At 35.4% G+C, this 20,546-nt stretch overlaps 1 protein-coding gene across 1 annotated transcript in view; it reads left to right on the plus strand.

Annotated features, from left to right (window-relative positions):
* Positions 1-20,546, plus strand: part of LOC134527397 (protein hobbit-like) — a 619,824-nt gene that overhangs the window by 552,285 nt on the left and 46,993 nt on the right. Inside the window, exons 32-34 of the mRNA XM_063360060.1 lie at positions 9,408-9,565; positions 14,544-14,661; positions 19,513-19,730. Coding sequence (XP_063216130.1) covers positions 9,408-9,565; positions 14,544-14,661; positions 19,513-19,730 — 494 coding nt within the window. The remainder of the gene's footprint in view (positions 1-9,407; positions 9,566-14,543; positions 14,662-19,512; positions 19,731-20,546) is intronic.

Here is a 20,546-nt window from a genome sequence, read left to right on the forward strand (position 1 = left end):
GGGCTCCCTCCCCAGGAAACTTAGCCTAGATCGGGCCTGCAGATTTCACGGATTTTATCCGTTTTGGCTGATTTTTAAATCTCTAAACGGATTGTCGGATTTTGAATGAATATCACGGATTTTAAATAAAGCTAAGCACAAAAATGCACGAACGTACGTTTGTAAACAAATACAAAATGCATAGACATATTCAACATGGAGCACAATCTTTACACGTTTTAGTGCTGCCCCAAGGGGTAAAAATTTTTAAACAGCCATTAGACGCACTGATATCAACTATCGATATTTCTCATGAAAGAATTTGAACCGCTCGCGGCAGAATCGAGAAACAACATTCTCGACACAGCAATGAATCATTGAAGTTCTACGCCTACCCATACCGTTTTCTTCTATGGCCGTGTTGAATGTAAACAGGAATCTTAACGATGAATACCACTTCTTTATGTTTGTTAACTTTGTCTCGAGATAAACACGTCATCGCTTCAGCTATTTATTGAAACGGAAAATTTCTTAAGCAAAGTTTTTTTTATCGTAATCTCTTGTGCGCGTTACGATGAATAAAAAACAAAAGGCATTACCAGAAAGCGTCCCATTCAAACAACATTATAAATGGGAATGGGAGAATGAATTGAAATGGGTGAAGCCTGGGAGTAGTGTTTTCCAGGTGAAGTGCAATGTTTGTAATTATATCATTTGCGTTTCCAATGGAGGGTTGAAGGATTTGCACCGTCATGGCAATAATGAGAGCCACAAAAAAAATCTCACATGTGTTGAACAAAACTCTTCGCTCACAAACTTTGTGATTAAAGATGATAATGAGAGTTTTGATGCAGACTTACTGTGGTCTAACTTTGTTTGCGAAAACAATTTGCCCATGAAACTGAGTGATAGTTTCACTAAATTAGTACTAAAAATGTTCCCAGACAGTTACATTGCTAGAAATTTTCGTTGTGGTCGCACAAAAACTGGCATGATCATCCAACAGGCATTGGCTTTTTCCGAAGAGGAAGAAATCGTCAATGTCATGAAAACAACATTTTTTACACTCTTAATTGATGAGTCTAATGACATAACAGTGCACAGGCAGATGATTATTTTGGCCAGATATTTTGTTAGTCAGCAAGTGGAAACACACTTGTACAAGGTCGTGGGTATTGAGGGCAAAGCAACTGGTGAGAACTTATTTAATCTTGTAATTTAGTCATTTCAGAAAGGTGATATTCCTTGGAAAAACTGCCTTAGCATGTCATCAGATGGTGCAAAGGCTGTGGTTGGGGAGTTTAACTCAGTACTTTCGCGAGTTAAAGGGGAACAAGAAAATGTATGGTTTCTGCATTGTACTTGCCATGTTTCCCATCTGGCTGCATCGCATGCCTGTGGTGCACTTCCAGGTGTGTGTGAACAGTTTTCTAGAGATGTGTATACTTATTTCAAGACATCTGGAAAACGCCAAGATGAGTACAGACATGTCCAGCAGTTGTTGGAGGTGGAAGAACATAAGATTTTGCATCCTTCTTTCACCAGATGGCTGGCACTACTTAATTGTGTAAATCGTATGTTGGAGCAATGGCCAGCTTTAACTGAATATTTTGATTCGGTTGATGCAAAAGAGAGCTCTTTGGAATCTGTACAATGAATAAGATCAACACTACACTCATGTTCAGCCAAACTGTACTTTCTTTTTCTTCAAGCAGTGTTGCAACGGTTTGAAAAATTCAATTTGCTGTTCCAACAAGAACATCCATATTTACACAAGTTGTACAGCAAGATGAGTACACTGCTGCGACAAACAATTGCAAGTTTCGTCCAGTTTGGTGTGATTCAGAAAAGTGATGTAACCTCCATTGATTTTCAGCGTTCAAACCAGCTTTCAGATTCATCCTTATTTGTTGGCCATGCAACCCGTACGTTTCTGGCAGAAAATGAGATTCCTACGTCTGAAAAAAAAAAAAAAAACAATTTTTTAACAATGTAAGGGAATTTTATGAGACTGGAACAAAATAATTGTACAGACTTCTTCCTGTGAATGATGTAGTTCTTCAGAACATAGATGTTTTTGACCCAACCAAAAAAAATCGTGGGGAGTGGAAAAAGATGGAAAACTAGCCGAAGTTTTCCCAAATGTAATTTCTGATGGAGAACACGATTCTCTGAATGCAGAATTTTTTGATTACACGCTTTGGGACTTACCTGAATCCATTTGTCCACACTCAGACACAGTTGATGTACTTTGGTACAAAGTTTTCAAGTATGAGGAGAATGGCAAACCCCGTTTCTCAACCTTGTGCAAATTAGCAAGAGCAATGATGATACTCCCTCACAGCAACGCGAGTCTAGAGAGAGCATTCAGTCAGCTCAAACTAATCAAGACAGCACATCGGTCATCTTTATAGGCACCAATACTGAATGCTTTGATGCAGGTTTCTGTTAGGAATCGTGTAGCTGAGTTTAAACCTACTGCTGAGTTGAGGAAAAAAGCAAGAAACTTAATAAAATAAGTTTGTTGTGAAAAACAGTTATGTGAACACTGACTGTACAAAATATAAACCAAATATTTTGCATTATTCTGCCTACATACTTTTTCATAGTTACGTGAAGGCATTTTGTTGAAATGACTATTTCAGTTGTACTATTTTCCATAATAATAAGAACTTTGTTTGAACCAAAATTTTATAGTAAGAACAATTGATTTGGTTGCGTGTATTTATTTCTTAATTAGTATTTTAAGCCTACTGGTTAAAGGAACAATAATAACTTATTAATTATATTATTTTCTCGAACATTACTTCATTTGGATGGATATTAGTTTTTAAGAAATTTAAGTAATAAAAATTTTTCAGGGTCAAAATACTTATTTTTTCGTCGCAAGGATTTTCAATAATATGCTTGTCATATTTTCAAGGATTTTCAAGGATTTTTGGATGTTTTGTCAAGCTTTCATGTTCATGACCTGGTGGCAGCCCTGGTCTAGATATTAGATCAAGTCTATGTCCATCTTTTATAAATATTTATTATAAAAATAGCTCAAAATTTACTTCATAAGTCTTTTCATCCGTGCATCTTTTACCTTTTACCCTTCTAGCAGAAAGCCCCTCTTCATGACCCACCTCTATAGTAGAAAGTCTGCTCGTGTGGTTTCATAAAAAAATTTAATTGAACAGGACCAATGGTATAGTAAGGTTGCACAGTGGTAAGACTGGAACGAATCCCGGTCAAACCATCCTTATTTTGGTTTGATATGATTTTCCGAAGTTACTCCAAGTAAATACCAGGATAGTCGCTAGACCATGGCCAATGCCTTCCTCAACGTCCCTGTGATTCACTACAGTGTGTTACTGTCTGTAATGACCTTGATGTCAACAAAATGTTAAACCCAATTTAAAAACAAAAAGACATTTTGTGTAGAATACTGATCTTCAAAATCAGCCACCCCCTAGCATATAACACGCAGATGAGTCAAGGACATAGGCGGATTATATTTTTTCTTATTTTCTGTGAAAAATTTATAGTACCAATTTTTATTATTTTTTTTTACTATGTAGATAAATTGAGCATGTTTTACGTCTAATCTTAGACAAGCAGAAAAAAATCACAAACTAAAATATTTAGAGCATGGCTAGAAACCTGATCTTTCACTTTTCTGGTCCTGCCTACACCATTGGCCTATGCTAAAGGTGAAAGGTAGAACTGGTATATGTATTTGTATGTGTGTGTGTATATATATGTATATATTTGTATATATATATTTATATATAGGTATGTATATATTTATGTATATATATATTTATATATGTGCATATATATGTATATATGCTTCTTTTTTTAATATGAACCATAGCTCATATAATGGAGTGCTTGAAGCTTGAAGTATAGTGATTGTTAGATACAAGTATGTTGTTACTTACTTCTGTGATATAATTGTTGTTAACTTGCATTACATTGGTTTTCAACAAAGCCAATAAGTTACAGTATAATGTAAATGGCTGTAGCAAACAAATACAGGCTACACAAAAACGTCTTATTTTATTTCGAGAAATCACAAGCAAGGTTTGAAACATGTGTTGCTAATGATTAGCTGAGGGATATAATTGCAGAGATAGATGATGGCATACTTTATTCAGGAAAATGCCACAAAAGGTAAAAGCAATCATTATCAGGTGCATGAAAGAGCCTTAACAAAAATATATTACCAAAACTTTAATGTAAAAGGTTCTAAACTAAGGTGAACACACAAATGTTACATTTATTTACCAAGATACATATGGAATTAAATTGTGGTTATTTGCATTGAGGATAAGCACAGAACATAAAACTTAAAATTCAAAAGCCAAAAAAATTTTTATAACAACCAACATTAAGGTAAAGATCTTTCTCTTTCTCTTTAAACCTTAAAAGCGACGCTACACATGCACAAACTTACACTAGACCATGAAATGTAATTCACTGATTTACGTAAATAATCGCAATTTGGTTACAAAATTTAGGAAAACAGGCAAACTTTATAAATCACAGTTAATACTTTAAAAGGTACAAAACACCTATCTATACGACGTATTCACACAAGACCAAGGAACCTTTCATAAAAAATGCTAATTCCAAGCAAACAAAAGCTAACAAAAACTGGACATTAACCGCCAATCTAATTAAGTAATCAAACCCTACACAGGGCATAGGGCATGGTCACCAGCACAAACTTAAGTGCTTTGTGAGTAACAATAAAACACTGAAAAAATGTGAACAAGCACAAAGATTTAATGAGTGACAGCAAGGCTAATCATGGCAAAGCTTAAGGTGAGGCATAAACAGAAACTAATGAAAATGCAACAAGAATAGCTACACCAGAACAACATTTTTAAGGTGGCTGCCAGAGTATAATTTTGTCAACAACTAATGCAAATTAATCTAAAATTCATGGTTTGGCCACCTCAAACCTACTTGAAAACAGAAAAGTTAAATTAAGCAAATATTCTATCAGGGACAATATGGGAAACTTGTAAGAAATATGCGAGACAAGTGATGTCAGCAAACCTGGCGGTGTGGAGTGTACCAACATTTTTATTCAATGTGTTGTTAAGCGTATGAGAATAATTACAGTAATTGGCATCTAGTGGGTGGAATGGAAAATAGCTAGAAAGTGATGCAGTAAATTGTCCCACTCTTCACCAGTGTTCATTGGCCAGTGTTTCCCATGTTTTTGTATTATAATATTTTATTTAAGTGCTTCACACAACTCACTTCTCATTGACTCACCGCAACACTCGGGTATTACATCTAGTTAAGGATTGCAGGAACTAGCCCAAATTCGCATGTGTGAAGTTGAATCAAATGTGAATAGTTGCATTTTACAAGCAAATAAATTACCGTAATTTTTTTTATCTCAACTCACCAACCCCATTAATAAAGCACCCCACAAAAAAAAATTGCAGCTTTAATCTGTTTTATTTAAAAACATGAAACTAACTACTTTTAAATATCCTTATATTATAAATTAAATTATCATAGTTTTATAAACATGTACACCATCACAAAATATAAATTGAATTACTGTTCTTTTGAGCCTTCAAAAAATGTCCATTGTTATAAGTATAATAAACTCTTTACTACACTGGGAAAAATTATTAAACTCCAGTGTCCATTTGGTGCAAGAACAAAACACCATTTAAATCTTTTAGTATATAAAATATTTAAACACTATGCACTAGTTATAGCCTTTCAGAAGTTTAGCTTTTATTTTAAGTCATGTAAAAACACCAATTGCTCTTCATGCTGAGGAAGCAAGTTTTCTCTTCATGCTGAAACAACGTTCCCAGCTGCTGTAAAGAGATGCTCTGAATTCACTTGTGTGACAGGAACCTCCAGATACATTAGAGCTACTTTGTATAGATATTAGTAATTTGTGTCTTCATTTTTCCACCAATTTAATGGATTTTCATGTCTGCTGATGCGGGGTTCTTTTAAGGTAAATGCTCCAATGGCTGACACATTAAGAATAGTACCTGTATAATTCTCACACTGATAGTTTTTTTTTTTTTTTAATTATCAAATCAAGTTTTTACTAGTAGTATTTTGGTTAACAATCTCACTTTCAAAAACAGCATTTACATATGATGCTGTAACTATACTTATATGATTTTAAAAGCATAATTGAAAACTGTGCTATTGGTCCTAAAGATGACACAAAAATTTAAAATGTCCCTAATTATGACATTCAAGTTCTCAAAGCTGACAATCTTTAAAAAAAAAATTAATATAAATTACTACTTATAAAAAATTACACCAATTAGACTTCATTACCTAACACAAATAAGCTACTTTGTGTGTCAAGTTTAGTAAGAAATAAATAATTAAAAATTCAATTAACAATGCACTCTAAGCCATTTTATATTTCACTGTGAAAAAATAAGTGCCCTCGCCTGTCAAAAGTGGGCTCCTTGAGAATACTACAAATACAACTTTCATCCAACACATCTACATCGTCTTTTTCAGGCCATACATATTTATCTCCACACTTCTTTAAAAACTTTACTGTTACGTCTTGATTTTGCATTGCTGTTACTTGGCCCACAAACTTCTTGTCATTACCTTCAGTTTTGTATGATGCTACCACCCAACTACCTACTTTAATTTCTGCATCCTTTTGACTACCAGATTCGATAGAATTCTTGTAATTAGAACAGTTTAATCCCTCTTTATCTTCATCAGACTCCTCAGATTCTAATGGTAAAACCCTTTTCTTGGCCTTGGTATATTTTGGTTTCTGTTTCCTCAATTCCCTCTGAAGTTTTCTCTGCAACTTTTCGTCTTCTTTTTTCAGTTTCTCTGTTTCTTTCTTCTGATGATACTGTTTCCACTCTTTTGAAGTTACAACTGTGGGTACTTTGTCTTTTGTTTCTTAATTTTTCCTTTCTGAGAAGATTGCCCAGGACAGAAAAGGGCATTTTTAAATGGTGATGGAGTTCCAGCAGGAACATTGTACTTCTCTGGTGTAATCTCATCCATTGTCTTGTGTACTGGTGTAGCTGTTTCTTCATTAGTGTCTCCATTAACTTCTGTGACATTGCTATTCTCTTGTTGACTATTTATGACTTCTATAGCTATATTGGTTTGTTCATTAAATTCTTCAACGGCAGTATGTTCTACCTGATGAACGTTGAGGTGTATGTTTTCTTCCACAGTGACGATTGCTTGAGGAATTTCTTCAAACTGTGCAGAAATATCAATCATCTCTAGGTTAACATCTGGTAGTATATCACCCTCATTGACAACTGGCAATTCAAGTTCTATCATCTCATCACCTTTGTTGGAGATAGTACTGGGTTTGATTTTTTGCATATCCTTATGCACCTCTTTCCACAACCTATATAATGAAATGTCTTCAATTGGAATTTTGGTCACATCATTAGTCTTGAATACCTCTAGTTTACTAGTTCCATTTTTCATCTCAAAATGGTTAAAAAATCTTGTGGTGAAGGAAGTGAGCTGTTCAGTGTTAGTAACATGATTTTCATTGGGGTGATCACCAGGTGTGTCCTTAACTTTGCCTTGATGTTTCAAAATGAGTTTACTGCATTCAATTTTGTTGAAATCCAAATCAAGTAATCCACATGATCTTGAAAAGCCAAACGAAGCTTTGGAGGCGAGATGGGAGGCCAGAACTTGGCATGGACTGGGGTACATGTGAATGGAGCAGATCAGGTATGCAAGGTAAATGGTTTCAGGTACACAGACATTTTATTCAAATTCAAATGAAAACATTACGTTAACATTACTGATAATGATAAATGAAAACAATTTAGGCAAGGCTAAATACATAAATTGGGTACATTGATTTCGACAAAACGTTCTTGTTAACATCAATAAATTTCGAAGGTAAGCCAGCTACACCGTAAGCGATCCAAACAACGGACCATCAAAAGGGGACAATGCTCAGTTGACTCGAAGCAAAAGCATTGCCAAGTATGAAGTTAAATTCACATCAATAATATTTACAAAACTACTGCAAAGTGCATCTACAATTAAAGAAAGAATTTACATTATTACTTAATAAACAAATACGTGCGACGACGTCTCAGGGGGAGACAGTTACAAACAAAAACGGAATCGAAGATGAAGTTAATTTAACGCAAAAATCCAAACATGTTTTTCTTGGTGGCGGTCGAAAAGGAATTTAGACAGAACAGATTCAAGAATAAATGACTCTACATTAGGGTGAGGACCACCGCCTCACTCACAACTCAAACCAACTTACATTTTTCCCCTGAGGTCGCACATGCATGTAGTTCAAACAGAACCTAACGGACTACATGCTAGTAGAAATACAACAGATCAGCTACTGCTGACAACCGAGCCTGACTAAACAAACCAGCAGAAGAAGGCACCACATGGTTGCAGCTCAATTTATAAGATCGCGCCGCAGCGCGCGCATGCGCCGATCAAGGGGGGGGGGGGGGGGGGGGGGGAAATGAGTAAAAATTTAACAAGCACTAGGAGGGGGAAAAGGAGGAGGGGAGCAGAGTGCCGGAGGCCCACGACGGCGCGCGCAGTTCAAAAGTGGCAGACCTAACCGCTACAATCTGAAGCCATTTATTATTGTCTCTTCTTTTAAAGCAGTCTTTAGTACCTTTTCTAAAATTGGAGGAAAGTCTTCTCTTTTCAATTTTTTCCCACCATTCTTCAATCTCCATTCACATACACTTTTTTTCCATTCTACTTTCAAAGGATGGAAAGCAGCTACATCCAAAGGTTGTAGGATATGAGTAGAATTTGGATATAAATGACACAAGTTCTATTCCATGGCTCGAGCAAAATTCACTAAGATTAAGAGTCAAATGTGACTTGTGGCCATCAACGAATAGAAAAATGTTTTCAAAAATGCAAATCCAATAAATGCTTCGAGGATGGGTACGATAAAAGTTCGCATAGAGCAATAAGGGGAACTGGAAAAGAAATTTTCTTCTGCTCTGCATCCTTTATAAACAAGTACAATTTAATAATACTGCAGTACACCAGATCTCTGTTAAATTTTGTTCTACACCGTAATTATAGCAAAAGTCAACTTGGGTGAAACTATTGTCACAACAAAAATTTTAATATGAAAATTAACAGAATTATAAACTATAAAAAGCAATTACCTAAAGAGCAAGGAAGATGTAGCAAAACTTTAACCAAACATTTAAATTAAACAGTAACAGAGGATTAGGCATTTAAGAGCATTAAGCAGTTAGACAAAAAATCAACAAACTATTTCAGAAAGATTACAAAAAAAAGAGTTGAAAAAAAAACACATAGAGGCATCGCACAATGCCTCGTTCTTAATATATAAAAAAAATAATGGAGGAAATGTGTTAACCCAACATGGTAGAAGGGCCTAAGGACAGGTGTGATGTGGAGTGCTGGTGTCTGGGCAGTGCGCCGCAGTGCTGGACGTGGTGAGGACACTCTTGCTGCACGTGGACCCTGGCCGGAGGCGCACGTGCGACCTCCTGCAGAGGATGAGGTTCCGCTGGCAACTGCTGAGCGGCGAGGACCCCCGCCGGCCTCTGCTCGAGCTGCAGCTGCATCTCAGGTGACAATACCTTTACATGAGTCACTGTGTTCTGATGGAAGCTTCATTCTTGTGTTTTATGCTTCAAACTATACAAATAAACAAAAAAATAAATATAGTATTTTTTTTTTTTTTAATTATTTTTCAATCACAAATGCTACAATAGATAAATATTAAAAACCACAGCATCACATTATTATAAAAAAAAAATTTTTCTTTTATTCAGTACAGTATCAGTTGGTATTAGTTAGAGCTGGGCCCATCACCTATTTGGCCGATCATGCCGATTTTCTGAACTGATTAGAGCCTTTCAAGTACCTCTGAATTAATTAATTTTGTAATAAACAAAATTTTAAACAACCTGGAAAAAAAAAACTGGAAATGTGTGGCCTATCCAAGCAACATCACAGGATTTAAAATTGACGGTTTTTTAATATGTGTGAATTACTTATGGAGAGAAATTCAAATTTCAATTTTCAATACTAATTACAATTACAAACAAAACTATATTACTAAACCTACATTTTACAATAAAGTCGTGCATGCTTAAATTCCAATAATGCATTAATTGGTCACTCAACACACTGGCCTTAATTCTAATTAAAATAATAATGTTGAACAGAAAACAAAGACAATCAATGAACATTGCACAACTTCTACTTTGCTATAACTCTATGTTACTTGGCCTACCAGTATACCAGATAAATGAGGCTGTGTAAAGAGTCTGTAATTTCACTTTCACAAATTAACACACTAATATTGTTTTTCTTTAAAAATTTATCTATTGACCATTTCTAATCACCTGATGCAGTGCTCTGCAAAATTCAGTTACTTTATACTATTATACCTTATCACCTGAAACCATATATTAAAGATTAAGAAAAAGTGGTTCAAAAACAAACACAAAATTATGAAAGCCCTTTTAGCCGAGTTAATCGAAACTGTCAAATTATGCAATCTTAATTTTTCAGGGATGATGTTTTTGGGTTTTAGTTGAGATGTTTCAAATTCTTGTTCAAAAACACCAACATTTGCACTTTTTCGGGATTTAGAGCACATCTCTTCCTGTCACAAACAAGGCCTGCGGTACTGAAGAGACGTTCTGAGGCAACAGATGATACTGGTGGAGTCAGATATTTGAAAGCAAGCTTCTTCAAAGCCTTGTGCTGCGATATCTTCCAGTACACAAATGGACTTCCAGTTGTGTTCTGCAAAGGTTCTGCTAAATACTGCTGCAGCTGTTGACGAGGAGAATTCACAAATGCTGTGTGAGCATGTGCTTGTGGCTTTGCAGCTATTAGTCTACTGTAGACAGAAACCATTGACTGTGAACCTACAGATTCCTTTGCAAATTTTGCTTTCTGTAGTTGTAGTTTGTGTAACATCAGTTCCTTCAGTTACGTTTGTGAGAACATCTGAAAGTTTTCTCTTTGCTACCTCTGCAACTGCAGGTTCACTGAATACTGTTGTTTTGAAATGGGGATCTAGGATTGTGGCAAATGTGAATATATCATTTTGTTCCACATCACTGTAGTATTCATTCAGATCGTGCAGCATGTCTTTTGCCATGTGCTTCATATGTTTTGCTGGCATCTGTTCTAAATCAAGTTTCAGTCCATTCACAATTGGAATAACTTCCGAAACTGTCGTCTGTGAATTGCTGAGAGCACATGTGGCACGGTAAAAAAGTTCTAGCAAGGGTAGCACATTTTCCATCAAGTTCCAGTCGCATGACGAGAGATCACCCATCAAATTAAATTCTGGTATCAAAAACATGATAGCCTTCCTCGGCTCAAACAGACGCTACAGCATTAGGTAAGTACTGTCCCATCTTGTTACCTCATCCTGCAACAATCTGTTTTTTGGCAAATTGTTGAGCTTCTGGAACTCCGCTAGCTTTTTGTTTGCAACAACTGAATGGTTAAAATGTCCTACTACTCTTCTGGCACGTGTACACATGTCACTTACATTCCTTTGGGATGTTATGGAGTTGTTCACTACAAGTTGTAGTGTGTGAGCGGTGCAGTTAACACGTTCCACCTGAGCTTCTTTCATAGCTAAAATCATGTATTTGGCATTATCAGTAACAACACAATGAATTTGGCTCATGTCAACGTTCCATGTCTGAAGAGTTGACTAAAGGAAATTTGCTATGTTAACTGCTGTGTGATGTGTGTGGGTAAATGGAGCAACTTCCAAGCACAACTCTACTCTGCTGAAGTTTTCTTCAAAGAAGTACACAATTAAAGACATGTAATCTTGTTTTGCAAGTGATGACCACAAGTCCAGGGTGAAACTGACATACACAGCATGTGACTGTTTTGCACACATTTTTCCACTGACTTCACTGTAGAGGTCAGGAATTACTTTTCTTGAAAAAGTGGTCCTATCGGACATCTGGTATCTAGGTTCGAGGTATGAAATAAGATTTCTGAAACCTGCCATTAAAAAAGTCCTCATTAGAGTCAATGATTTTAGAAGGTGTTTACAATATACGATTGGTTCCTTTTTTTTCACTTAGTCGGCTGTTGTTTTTTGCGACATAACTATTATGAGGTAAATCATATATTAAATATTTTACCTTCTTTAATATAAATATTGTGAAATTTATGCTAATCGTTGCATAAATTAATAAAGGCCATCAGAATACAAAGTAGGAAACATTCAAAAATAATAAATAGATTTTAAAAATCAATATAAAAAATATAAAAAAGTTTTTTCATTATAATACTCTAATCACGTTTGTAAGGAAACAAAGAGTTATGAAAATCATCCAGTAAGTATGTTAGCCTAATTAACAATTAATTAATAAATGAGGACAAATTGGAAAAAAAATTGCCAATTTATACTTACCAATATCTTCAATAGTCGAAATAGTTGTAAATCTCTGCAGATCATTTCCCCAATCGGTTGTATTATCTTTATACCTCTAGGACTAATGGCAGGTATTTGAGCGTTTTTGCTGAACATTTCTGAAATACTGGGTTGGTAAACAGCCTTTGTTACCAATTTACATTGTTGACTCTCAGTAGCATCACTACAGGTAGAAGTGCTTGTTCAAGCAATTCCTTCATTGCTTGAAATAATGCTTGCTGTTGCTGTAAGATCAGATACTTGTGATTTGTGGGTCAGATCTTCATGCACCTGTATTTCCAATGCTTTGCTATGAAACGTCAGTAAATGTCTAGATAAATTTGTTGTCATGAATCCTCGTACATTGGTACCGCCACGTGAAATTATAGCGTTACAAAAATTACACGTTGCTTTTGACGGATCACTATAAACTGTGAAATATTCCCAGACAAAACTACTTTTCTTTGACATGATTACTTATAAATCACCACACACAGGCACACACACTTAACTGCGTTAAAATGTAATAAGGTCAAACCAAATCTTCACCTAATCACAACTCCGTCATTCTGTGATCCGTGTGTGCCAGTAGACGTCAGCGATGATAATTTTATTGCCCTTCCTTCCCACCAGTGCCGCCAACAAATTTTTAATAATTCCAGATTGTAAGTTAATTTATGAATGCGAAATACCACTAAATGGGGAACAAAACTCTTCATCAACCAGGTTTTTTTACAAAAAAAATAAGCTCTATTTCCCGCTAAACAGGATAAGAATATTAATTTCGCTTAACAAAACTTTCACTAGGCCATATTTAGTGAGAAAAAACTAAATAGATAAATTCCCGAAGAGGTAGTTGTTTACTAACCACGAAACTACTAGCGCCTAATCCGTACGAATTCCGTCGCACGACGCGCGTCACATAACCAACCTACACAACAGTCGCCATTCGCCATTGCGGTAATATTAACCGTAAATGGTAAACAAATACATAGTTTTCAGTTCGTAAATGATAAGAAATAACTTTGCAAATAGTATAATGGAAAATTATTTTACCGAAAGTACCTTAATTATACGTGGAAATTGATACTTAGGTATGTATCTGTTCAATGTTTATAAAACTTACGCTATTTGTTTACTTTATTGGTATATTTTTTTTGTGTGTGGTTAGTTTTAAATTATTAAATCCTATTTATTTTTCGATGAATAATTGAATTTTCTTCCCGAAAAGTACCGTAAACAAACATGGAAAGTTGTTAGGTATAGGTAATTATTCAATGTTATAAGTTTGCAGTAGGAGACCAATGATTGGCTCAAATAATCGGCTATGTTTTGCCTATCATTATGATCTGCAAAATTAACAAAATCTGCCGATTATTACGATCGGGGATCGGCATCGGCCCAGCTCTAATTATTCCATTTATTTATTCATGTACCCATAGCATTATATAGGTATTACTGCGTGAAATCATTTGCTATTATTATTGCTACTGGCACAATATTGAAATATTGAGCATTATTACTTTACCTTGCAGATACAATGTATCCTTGTATGTAGAAAAACCCCTATTTATATTTTCAATTAACAACTGCATTTAATAACATAATTTGTAGCAACTGAAGGGTAAAAGGTTAAATTGTATTCCATCAAGTGCCGAATTTACTCAATTGTAAGATGCAACATGTAAGGGATTTTTTTTAGCTTATAAAATTGGGTGTATTGCATAATTGATTTTGTCTTACATTCCTGAAATAAATCTTAAGAAATAGAGGTCAGTTGTCAACTGTCACATTAAGAATAAATGATTCGTGCTATCATCTCATTGACATAGGGATCATTAGAACAATGTCAATACAATTAAAACAGAAATATCCATTTCAAAAATAGTAGTCAGTACAATGATCTTTAAATCAGGTTGCTCTATGGCAAAAAAAATACACATAAGCACAATGTTTAAAAGTGTCTTGTTATCAAGTGCAGTGGCACAATCTGGCATTCAAGGTTAACAAATTCCAGAATTCACCCAAAAAAAGTCTGAACGAGAGCGACCACAGAATGTTTAGAACCGAAGATTGCTACATCAAAGAGCTCTCACTGTTTAATTTTATTAAATATTTGCTGTCCAAGTAATTTTTTTTGTTTCAGAAGTTTGTATTCAAATCTTCAACGTCTCAAGAAGGTGTATTATGATGTGCAAAAGTCTCTCACATATGATCCAGACAATGAAGACTTCATGCAAGAATTAGAGGATTTAGAACTGAGGGTAGGTACTGATGTGAGCATAATTTTTTTCTGTTTAGGTCTGCAGAATTAGCTGTTGAAAATTAATACTTAAGTTTATGTTTCTGTTTTAAAACCTATTTATCAAATTGTAAAGCATATTTGAGATAACAGGAAAAACCTACAATTATAGTGAATTTAAAATTTCTGGAAATATCAGGGAATAATTGCGTAGATAAATGTTAGTTTTAGCTCAGAGAATTTAAATTAAATTTGTTAAATTGATCCATGTACTGTATCATGGCGTATTGCATTTCGAGTTTGGTCGTTGTTTGTTTTGATGCTTTTCTAAGTATTTTTGAGCAAAGTTATATTATATGGCATGTGAGTTTGAATTATATCTATGAAGTGGCCTCTGAGTGTGATGTAAGGAACAAAACTTTGTGCATAGTTTTCCAGGACTCTTGTTACTGTGGACACGTCATCACATTGAAGAATCAGCAATTATGTTATGACTATGGTAGTTGTGGTGTAAGTCGGTTCAGGTTAATATCTGTCTGATAGAAACTATATAGTTGTTCTTTTTAAAACCTGGAACACACTGCCTGACCAGATACAGTATATGCTGTACTTCTTGACTACAAATGCTAATCTCCATACTTTGACTTTATATAATTCATTCTGTCTTTTCGTAGTACATGCATGCTCTAAGTAGCAACTGGTTAATGTGTCTACACTTATCTGGATCATTTTATCGTCTGCTCCGCCAGCATGGTTTGTCATATGATTTGATTTTCCACAGCTTCTCTGGTGCTCCCATTTTTCTGAGTTTTTCTTTCAGCTTATTTACAGTTTCACTCATAATCATTTCACTCATAACTCCTCTAACATTATGAAAATTATGACCCATGGTCTTGATCGCCGTCGCTGAGTCTACTGCCAATTTGCTCTGCCGTGTCTCGCACTCCTTATAATAATCTGTCCTGCAACATTCTTTACAATTCTGAAAATTAGACTGGATAGATATCTTTCGCAGCTCGATCACATACTGTAATACTGTCTCGCTTCGCCCTGATATCACAGGCCAATGAAAAAAATATTTTTAAAAACTGTTTGAACCAATTTAACTAAATTTAATGTATTTTTGGGTGCTGAAACATTAACGATATTTGGTGTACTTTTTTCATCACCAACGGTTCGCTCCCAATAAGACATCAATTATATATTTCAAAAAATAAGGAAATATTGAAATGAAAAATTGAAAAATCAGTGTTTTTTAATTAAGTTACAGTTACCACTTACGATAATATTAAATAACTGAATATCAGTATTAGGTGCTTTCTTTCTCTTTCTCTTTCTCTCTCTCTCTCTCTCTCTCTTACTCTGTGTTGGTTTTGGTTTTCATACATCTGTCACTTTTTATGTGATTTGCAATGGAATCTTTTCTTTGAAACGTAACTTAGCAGTTGCAGTATTTACCCATTAGTATAATGGCATCAGATGCATAAAAAAGTCTCTTTTTAACTTGTCAGCCCATTGCCCTGCACTAATAACATTTTGTTTGAAGCAATTAACATTTAAAACTGGAAATATTGATAATTTTATTATTTATATGGCCTATGTTAAAACTGCAAGCAGGCATTATAACAAAAATAGTTTTATGGCTGCAGCATAAAAGATGTCATTTGGAAAGCAAACAGTAGTAAAATTGTCGGGATAAAAGGGTGTGGAATGTATAAGCGAATGAGAAAATTCGGGGGGGAGGCACTTTTAAAGCAGTAACAAAGAGAGGATAGGAAGGAAGAAGGATCCTGCGACAGCTCCATTGGTGCACTCTACAACCCCACCCTCCCCCACCTCAACCCTTTTTTTTTTCTATTTTCAAGGAAATTCCTAAGTATTATTCCGTGTCATTTGTCACCCGAGATGAGATTTCAAAGGCAGTGAAAAAAACAGTTGTCAAAACAGGCGTAAGTAACGTAGTTTAAATAATGCAGAGACAGTACTTTTTTTAGCTAAGCTTGTCTGGCCCTCTGCAAGCAGGGCATCAACAGTATCTGGTTACCACCGAATGACGATAATAAATAATAGCGCGGCATGCGACTCAAATAACTAAATCAGCACCAACGCCATCCTTGTAATAAAGGCAGTTCTTGACACTGATACACCACGAAGATAATCAGTTCAAATTCAAACAGCACCGCAATGGCAGACAATGCAGACTTGGTAACATGACCGATGCAAACGAACACTCCGAATCTCTCTCACGTAACCCACTGAGCCTGATAGCTCAATAATCATGGTTTGAGGATTGATCCAGCCCGGATGAACAAATGTTTCATAATGATAGCACGATTTCCACCAATGATAACCAATTGTCAGATGACACCGAAATCAATCAGATCAACTGCTGAATCTCCCTTGATGGCCACCAGGAGCCCTTGAGTAACGGCACCATGATGGCGCTGTTGTTTGAATTTTGAAGTGTCCATTACTTTGGTTTAATCTACTATTTATATCTAGGACAACCAATATAGTGAAACCCATCAAATCCGAACCACGGAAATCCGAAATCCCGGGAAATCCGAACGAGCTTTTTTGACAAATTTAGGTTTAAAAAATATATGCAAAAAAGAGAAACATATTTATTTGGATAAAACAATTATATATTCTACATTATAACCTTATTTTACATAATTAGTTTAAAATTAATAAAGAAATACAGTTAGCACACTTAACAAAGTGTAAATGTGTCTGCATACTTATGTCATCCAGGATTGAAAAATGATAAAATTTGGTTATTGGAATTCTTTAGGTGAATCACTTTGCAAAAACAATGAAATAACAATAGAAACACACAAAATATCACTTAATCTTTCACTTGAAATCAGTTACCTTCAATTGTCGAAGTGACGAAAACCTTCCCGTGAAGACAATTGCGCGCCAGCGTCGCAGGAACATGACATTGTTTGGCGTGGCTGCTGCGTGTTGTTATACGAAGCACAAGGCGATGTCAAGAGCAGAGGCAGCATCAGAATAAGCCACATTGACTGTTGAAATTTCTTCTTTCTCACTGTCACTAGATACATTCCTGTCATGTTAACTTTGGACCAGACTCACTATTTCATGTTCGCTGCATTCTTCATTGGTATCAACTCTTGCCCACTGCTCTAGACAACATTCTCCAGCATCCTCACAACCTGGTACTTGCTGAACAAGATGAAGGAGCTCAGTGTTTATCATCTTGTGTGACAGGTGTATTCTCGAACTCGAAGCTAGGACAAAGCTTCTTCCAAGATCTCTGCAGTAAGTTCACACTTCTATTTTGTCAAACTTTCTCCAGCGTCCAGATGCTTTAAAGTTTTCAGTTTTTTTTTCTATGGTACAAGAACTGTATTTTCGTTTGTTTGCCATAATTTAAAATCAAAAAATTAATCAACACCGTTCGCTTAATTAAAAATTCAACAATAACAATGCAACTCGGAACAGAAACAAAAACGAACAGCACACAAATTAATCAGTGCAGGGACAGGAGACACGCACAGAACAACAAACGGAAGCTGACTGTTAAGGTAGTGTTCTATTTTTTAGCGCAGGCCTGCCAAACGACAATACGGTCAGTTACCTTCCCGCCGCCTGCTCATTAGTCAAGGTCACTAACCTTGCTTGTCACCTGCCTCGCTGAATGTGCAGTCCTATAGTGTAACGAGGGTTCGTTATTATGTTGTGGATAGTTATCTGCTAATCCGAACAGGCTACAGCCCCAATTATTTCGGATTGGAGGTTTTTCACTGTATTTACAAATCCAACAGGCTTTGTAAATAATATTTAAATTCAGGAAAAAATTACTTCATGGACAAATACTTAAAACCACCATGCATAAAGCGTAAATTATCAAATTCCAGGACAAAAGTAGCTCAGCTAAAAAATGTCCATATTTTATTTAATTGATCCGTCAGATAACAAATAGTTAGCCAGTATACAAATGTTTTAAACCTGGAAGCATTATAAATAATTTATAAAATATTTTTGTTTAATTAGTGGATTAGCATCCTTTACAGTTGAACCAAAAAAAATTGGGGTGCAAAAATGGTTTTTAGCAAACTCACATAGTACAATAACTTTCAACAAATATATTAAATTAAAAAAAAAAACACTATTTTTCATGATGCCAAAATTCCATCAGACTCACTTGACTGGGTAAATGACAAATCTGGTTTCTGTAGTACTGAACTTCCTTGATTAAACTAAAATATAGTTACGCTATGTTAATCACCATTCTGCAAACCATAACACTGACAAGCAAATCAGTAAGTGTTGTTGCTCTTAATTGGTATGCCACTATTTTCTCAGTGAGGTCAGCCCCTCAGTTATGACTGGCTTGTGCCTGCAGTGTTGTTTGTTTATAAGTCTTTAACATTGCATGGTTATGAAGTGATACTTAACCTCTGTCTCCAATCCCATGTTGGTTATTTAATTTTCTTGTCATTACTGTTTTTTAGGTCCTTTTCTGGAAATTTATCATGATGTCTCTCTTGAACTTCATGGTTGGTCTTAAATTTTCTCTACATATAAATAGATATTTACTAGATGTTATCTCATTACGGTAAAAAGTCCCGCAAGTGTTCTTAATTATGATAATGTGTGCGACAGTTTACAGTTCGTAAATATCTTTTGATAAATTTTTGAGATGCAACAGCAAATGCAAGAACACTATTGGAATGATCTAACATAAAAAAAATCTTAATTAATAGTATATAATGAAAAGAAAATAATCTAAGGTTGTGTGAGATAGAGCCGCATGGAAAAGGGACTACAAAGCTATACAATACTCTGTAACCACTTGGGTGCTGGATATTCGTGTCAGTCGTATGACCACGAGAGCATCACGCAGGTGGCCGAGTACGAGAAGTTGGTGCGCATGCAGAGCGAAGAACTGCACGCAATGCTTGTGTGCTGCAATGAAGCGCAGGCGTCTGTGCAGAGGCGGCTGGCGCACATGCCTTTCTCTGTGGTGCGCCGCAACGAGGTCTCCCTCAAGCACGTGCGCTGGCAGCTCACGGATGCTGCTGGCCAGCACGGCATTGCCAACTGCATCCTCTGGAACACACTGTAAGTTGGCTTCAAGCCTCGTCTACTCCAGAGACATCACGCGCAGAACCCGGTAGTTGGGAAAGGAAATTGGTCATGGCATTGTAGTAAGGATCCATCCCAATGTTTGCCTGGGGTGATTTCAGGGTATCTTGGCAGGACCAGGTTTCAAACCCAGTCCAGTTTCTAATCTCTGTCACATCGCTCCGTAAGTATAAGGGAATTATTGAATTAATAAATGAATAAAAGAATAATTAATTAATTAAATATAATACTTACTGTTGCTATCAGCATTCACCTAGTGCCAACACTACTGTTTAGATAAAATCTTCTGTACTCACATCAAGGTGTATTTAATCTATTTATGAAAAAATTTATTTTAAAATGTTTCTCTTCTAAACCAACTGATACTATGGAATGTATACTACTTATAACCTCCAAAGGATGCATAAACACCTAGTCGTACTTAACTTAACAGCGAGCAACCAGCAAAAAGTCCCTTTTCAGTGGCTTGTTATGACAAAGTTATTTATTTTATTGTTTAAATATTAACGTATTTCATTAGTCTACAAGTTGATACCACAGAAATGCTTATTCAACATATTGTCTTCAAATAGAACATAAAAAGTTTGAAACATCAGTTACCTTGCGCGAGACTCCCAGCTAGGAGATGTGCAACATTAAAAAAATATTTCAAATATTTTAACTTTTCAAGATAGTCAAAAGTCCCTCCCAGTACCTGGAATACACTAGCAGTTCATCAGCAAAATTAACATAAAAATACTTTAAAAAAAAAAACAGTAAAGGGTAATTAAAAAATGTACAGAATTTAAAATA

The sequence above is a fragment of the Bacillus rossius genome, chromosome 1 (assembly GCF_032445375.1).
Source record: "Bacillus rossius redtenbacheri isolate Brsri chromosome 1, Brsri_v3, whole genome shotgun sequence".
Taxonomy (NCBI): Eukaryota; Metazoa; Arthropoda; class Insecta; order Phasmatodea; family Bacillidae; genus Bacillus; species Bacillus rossius.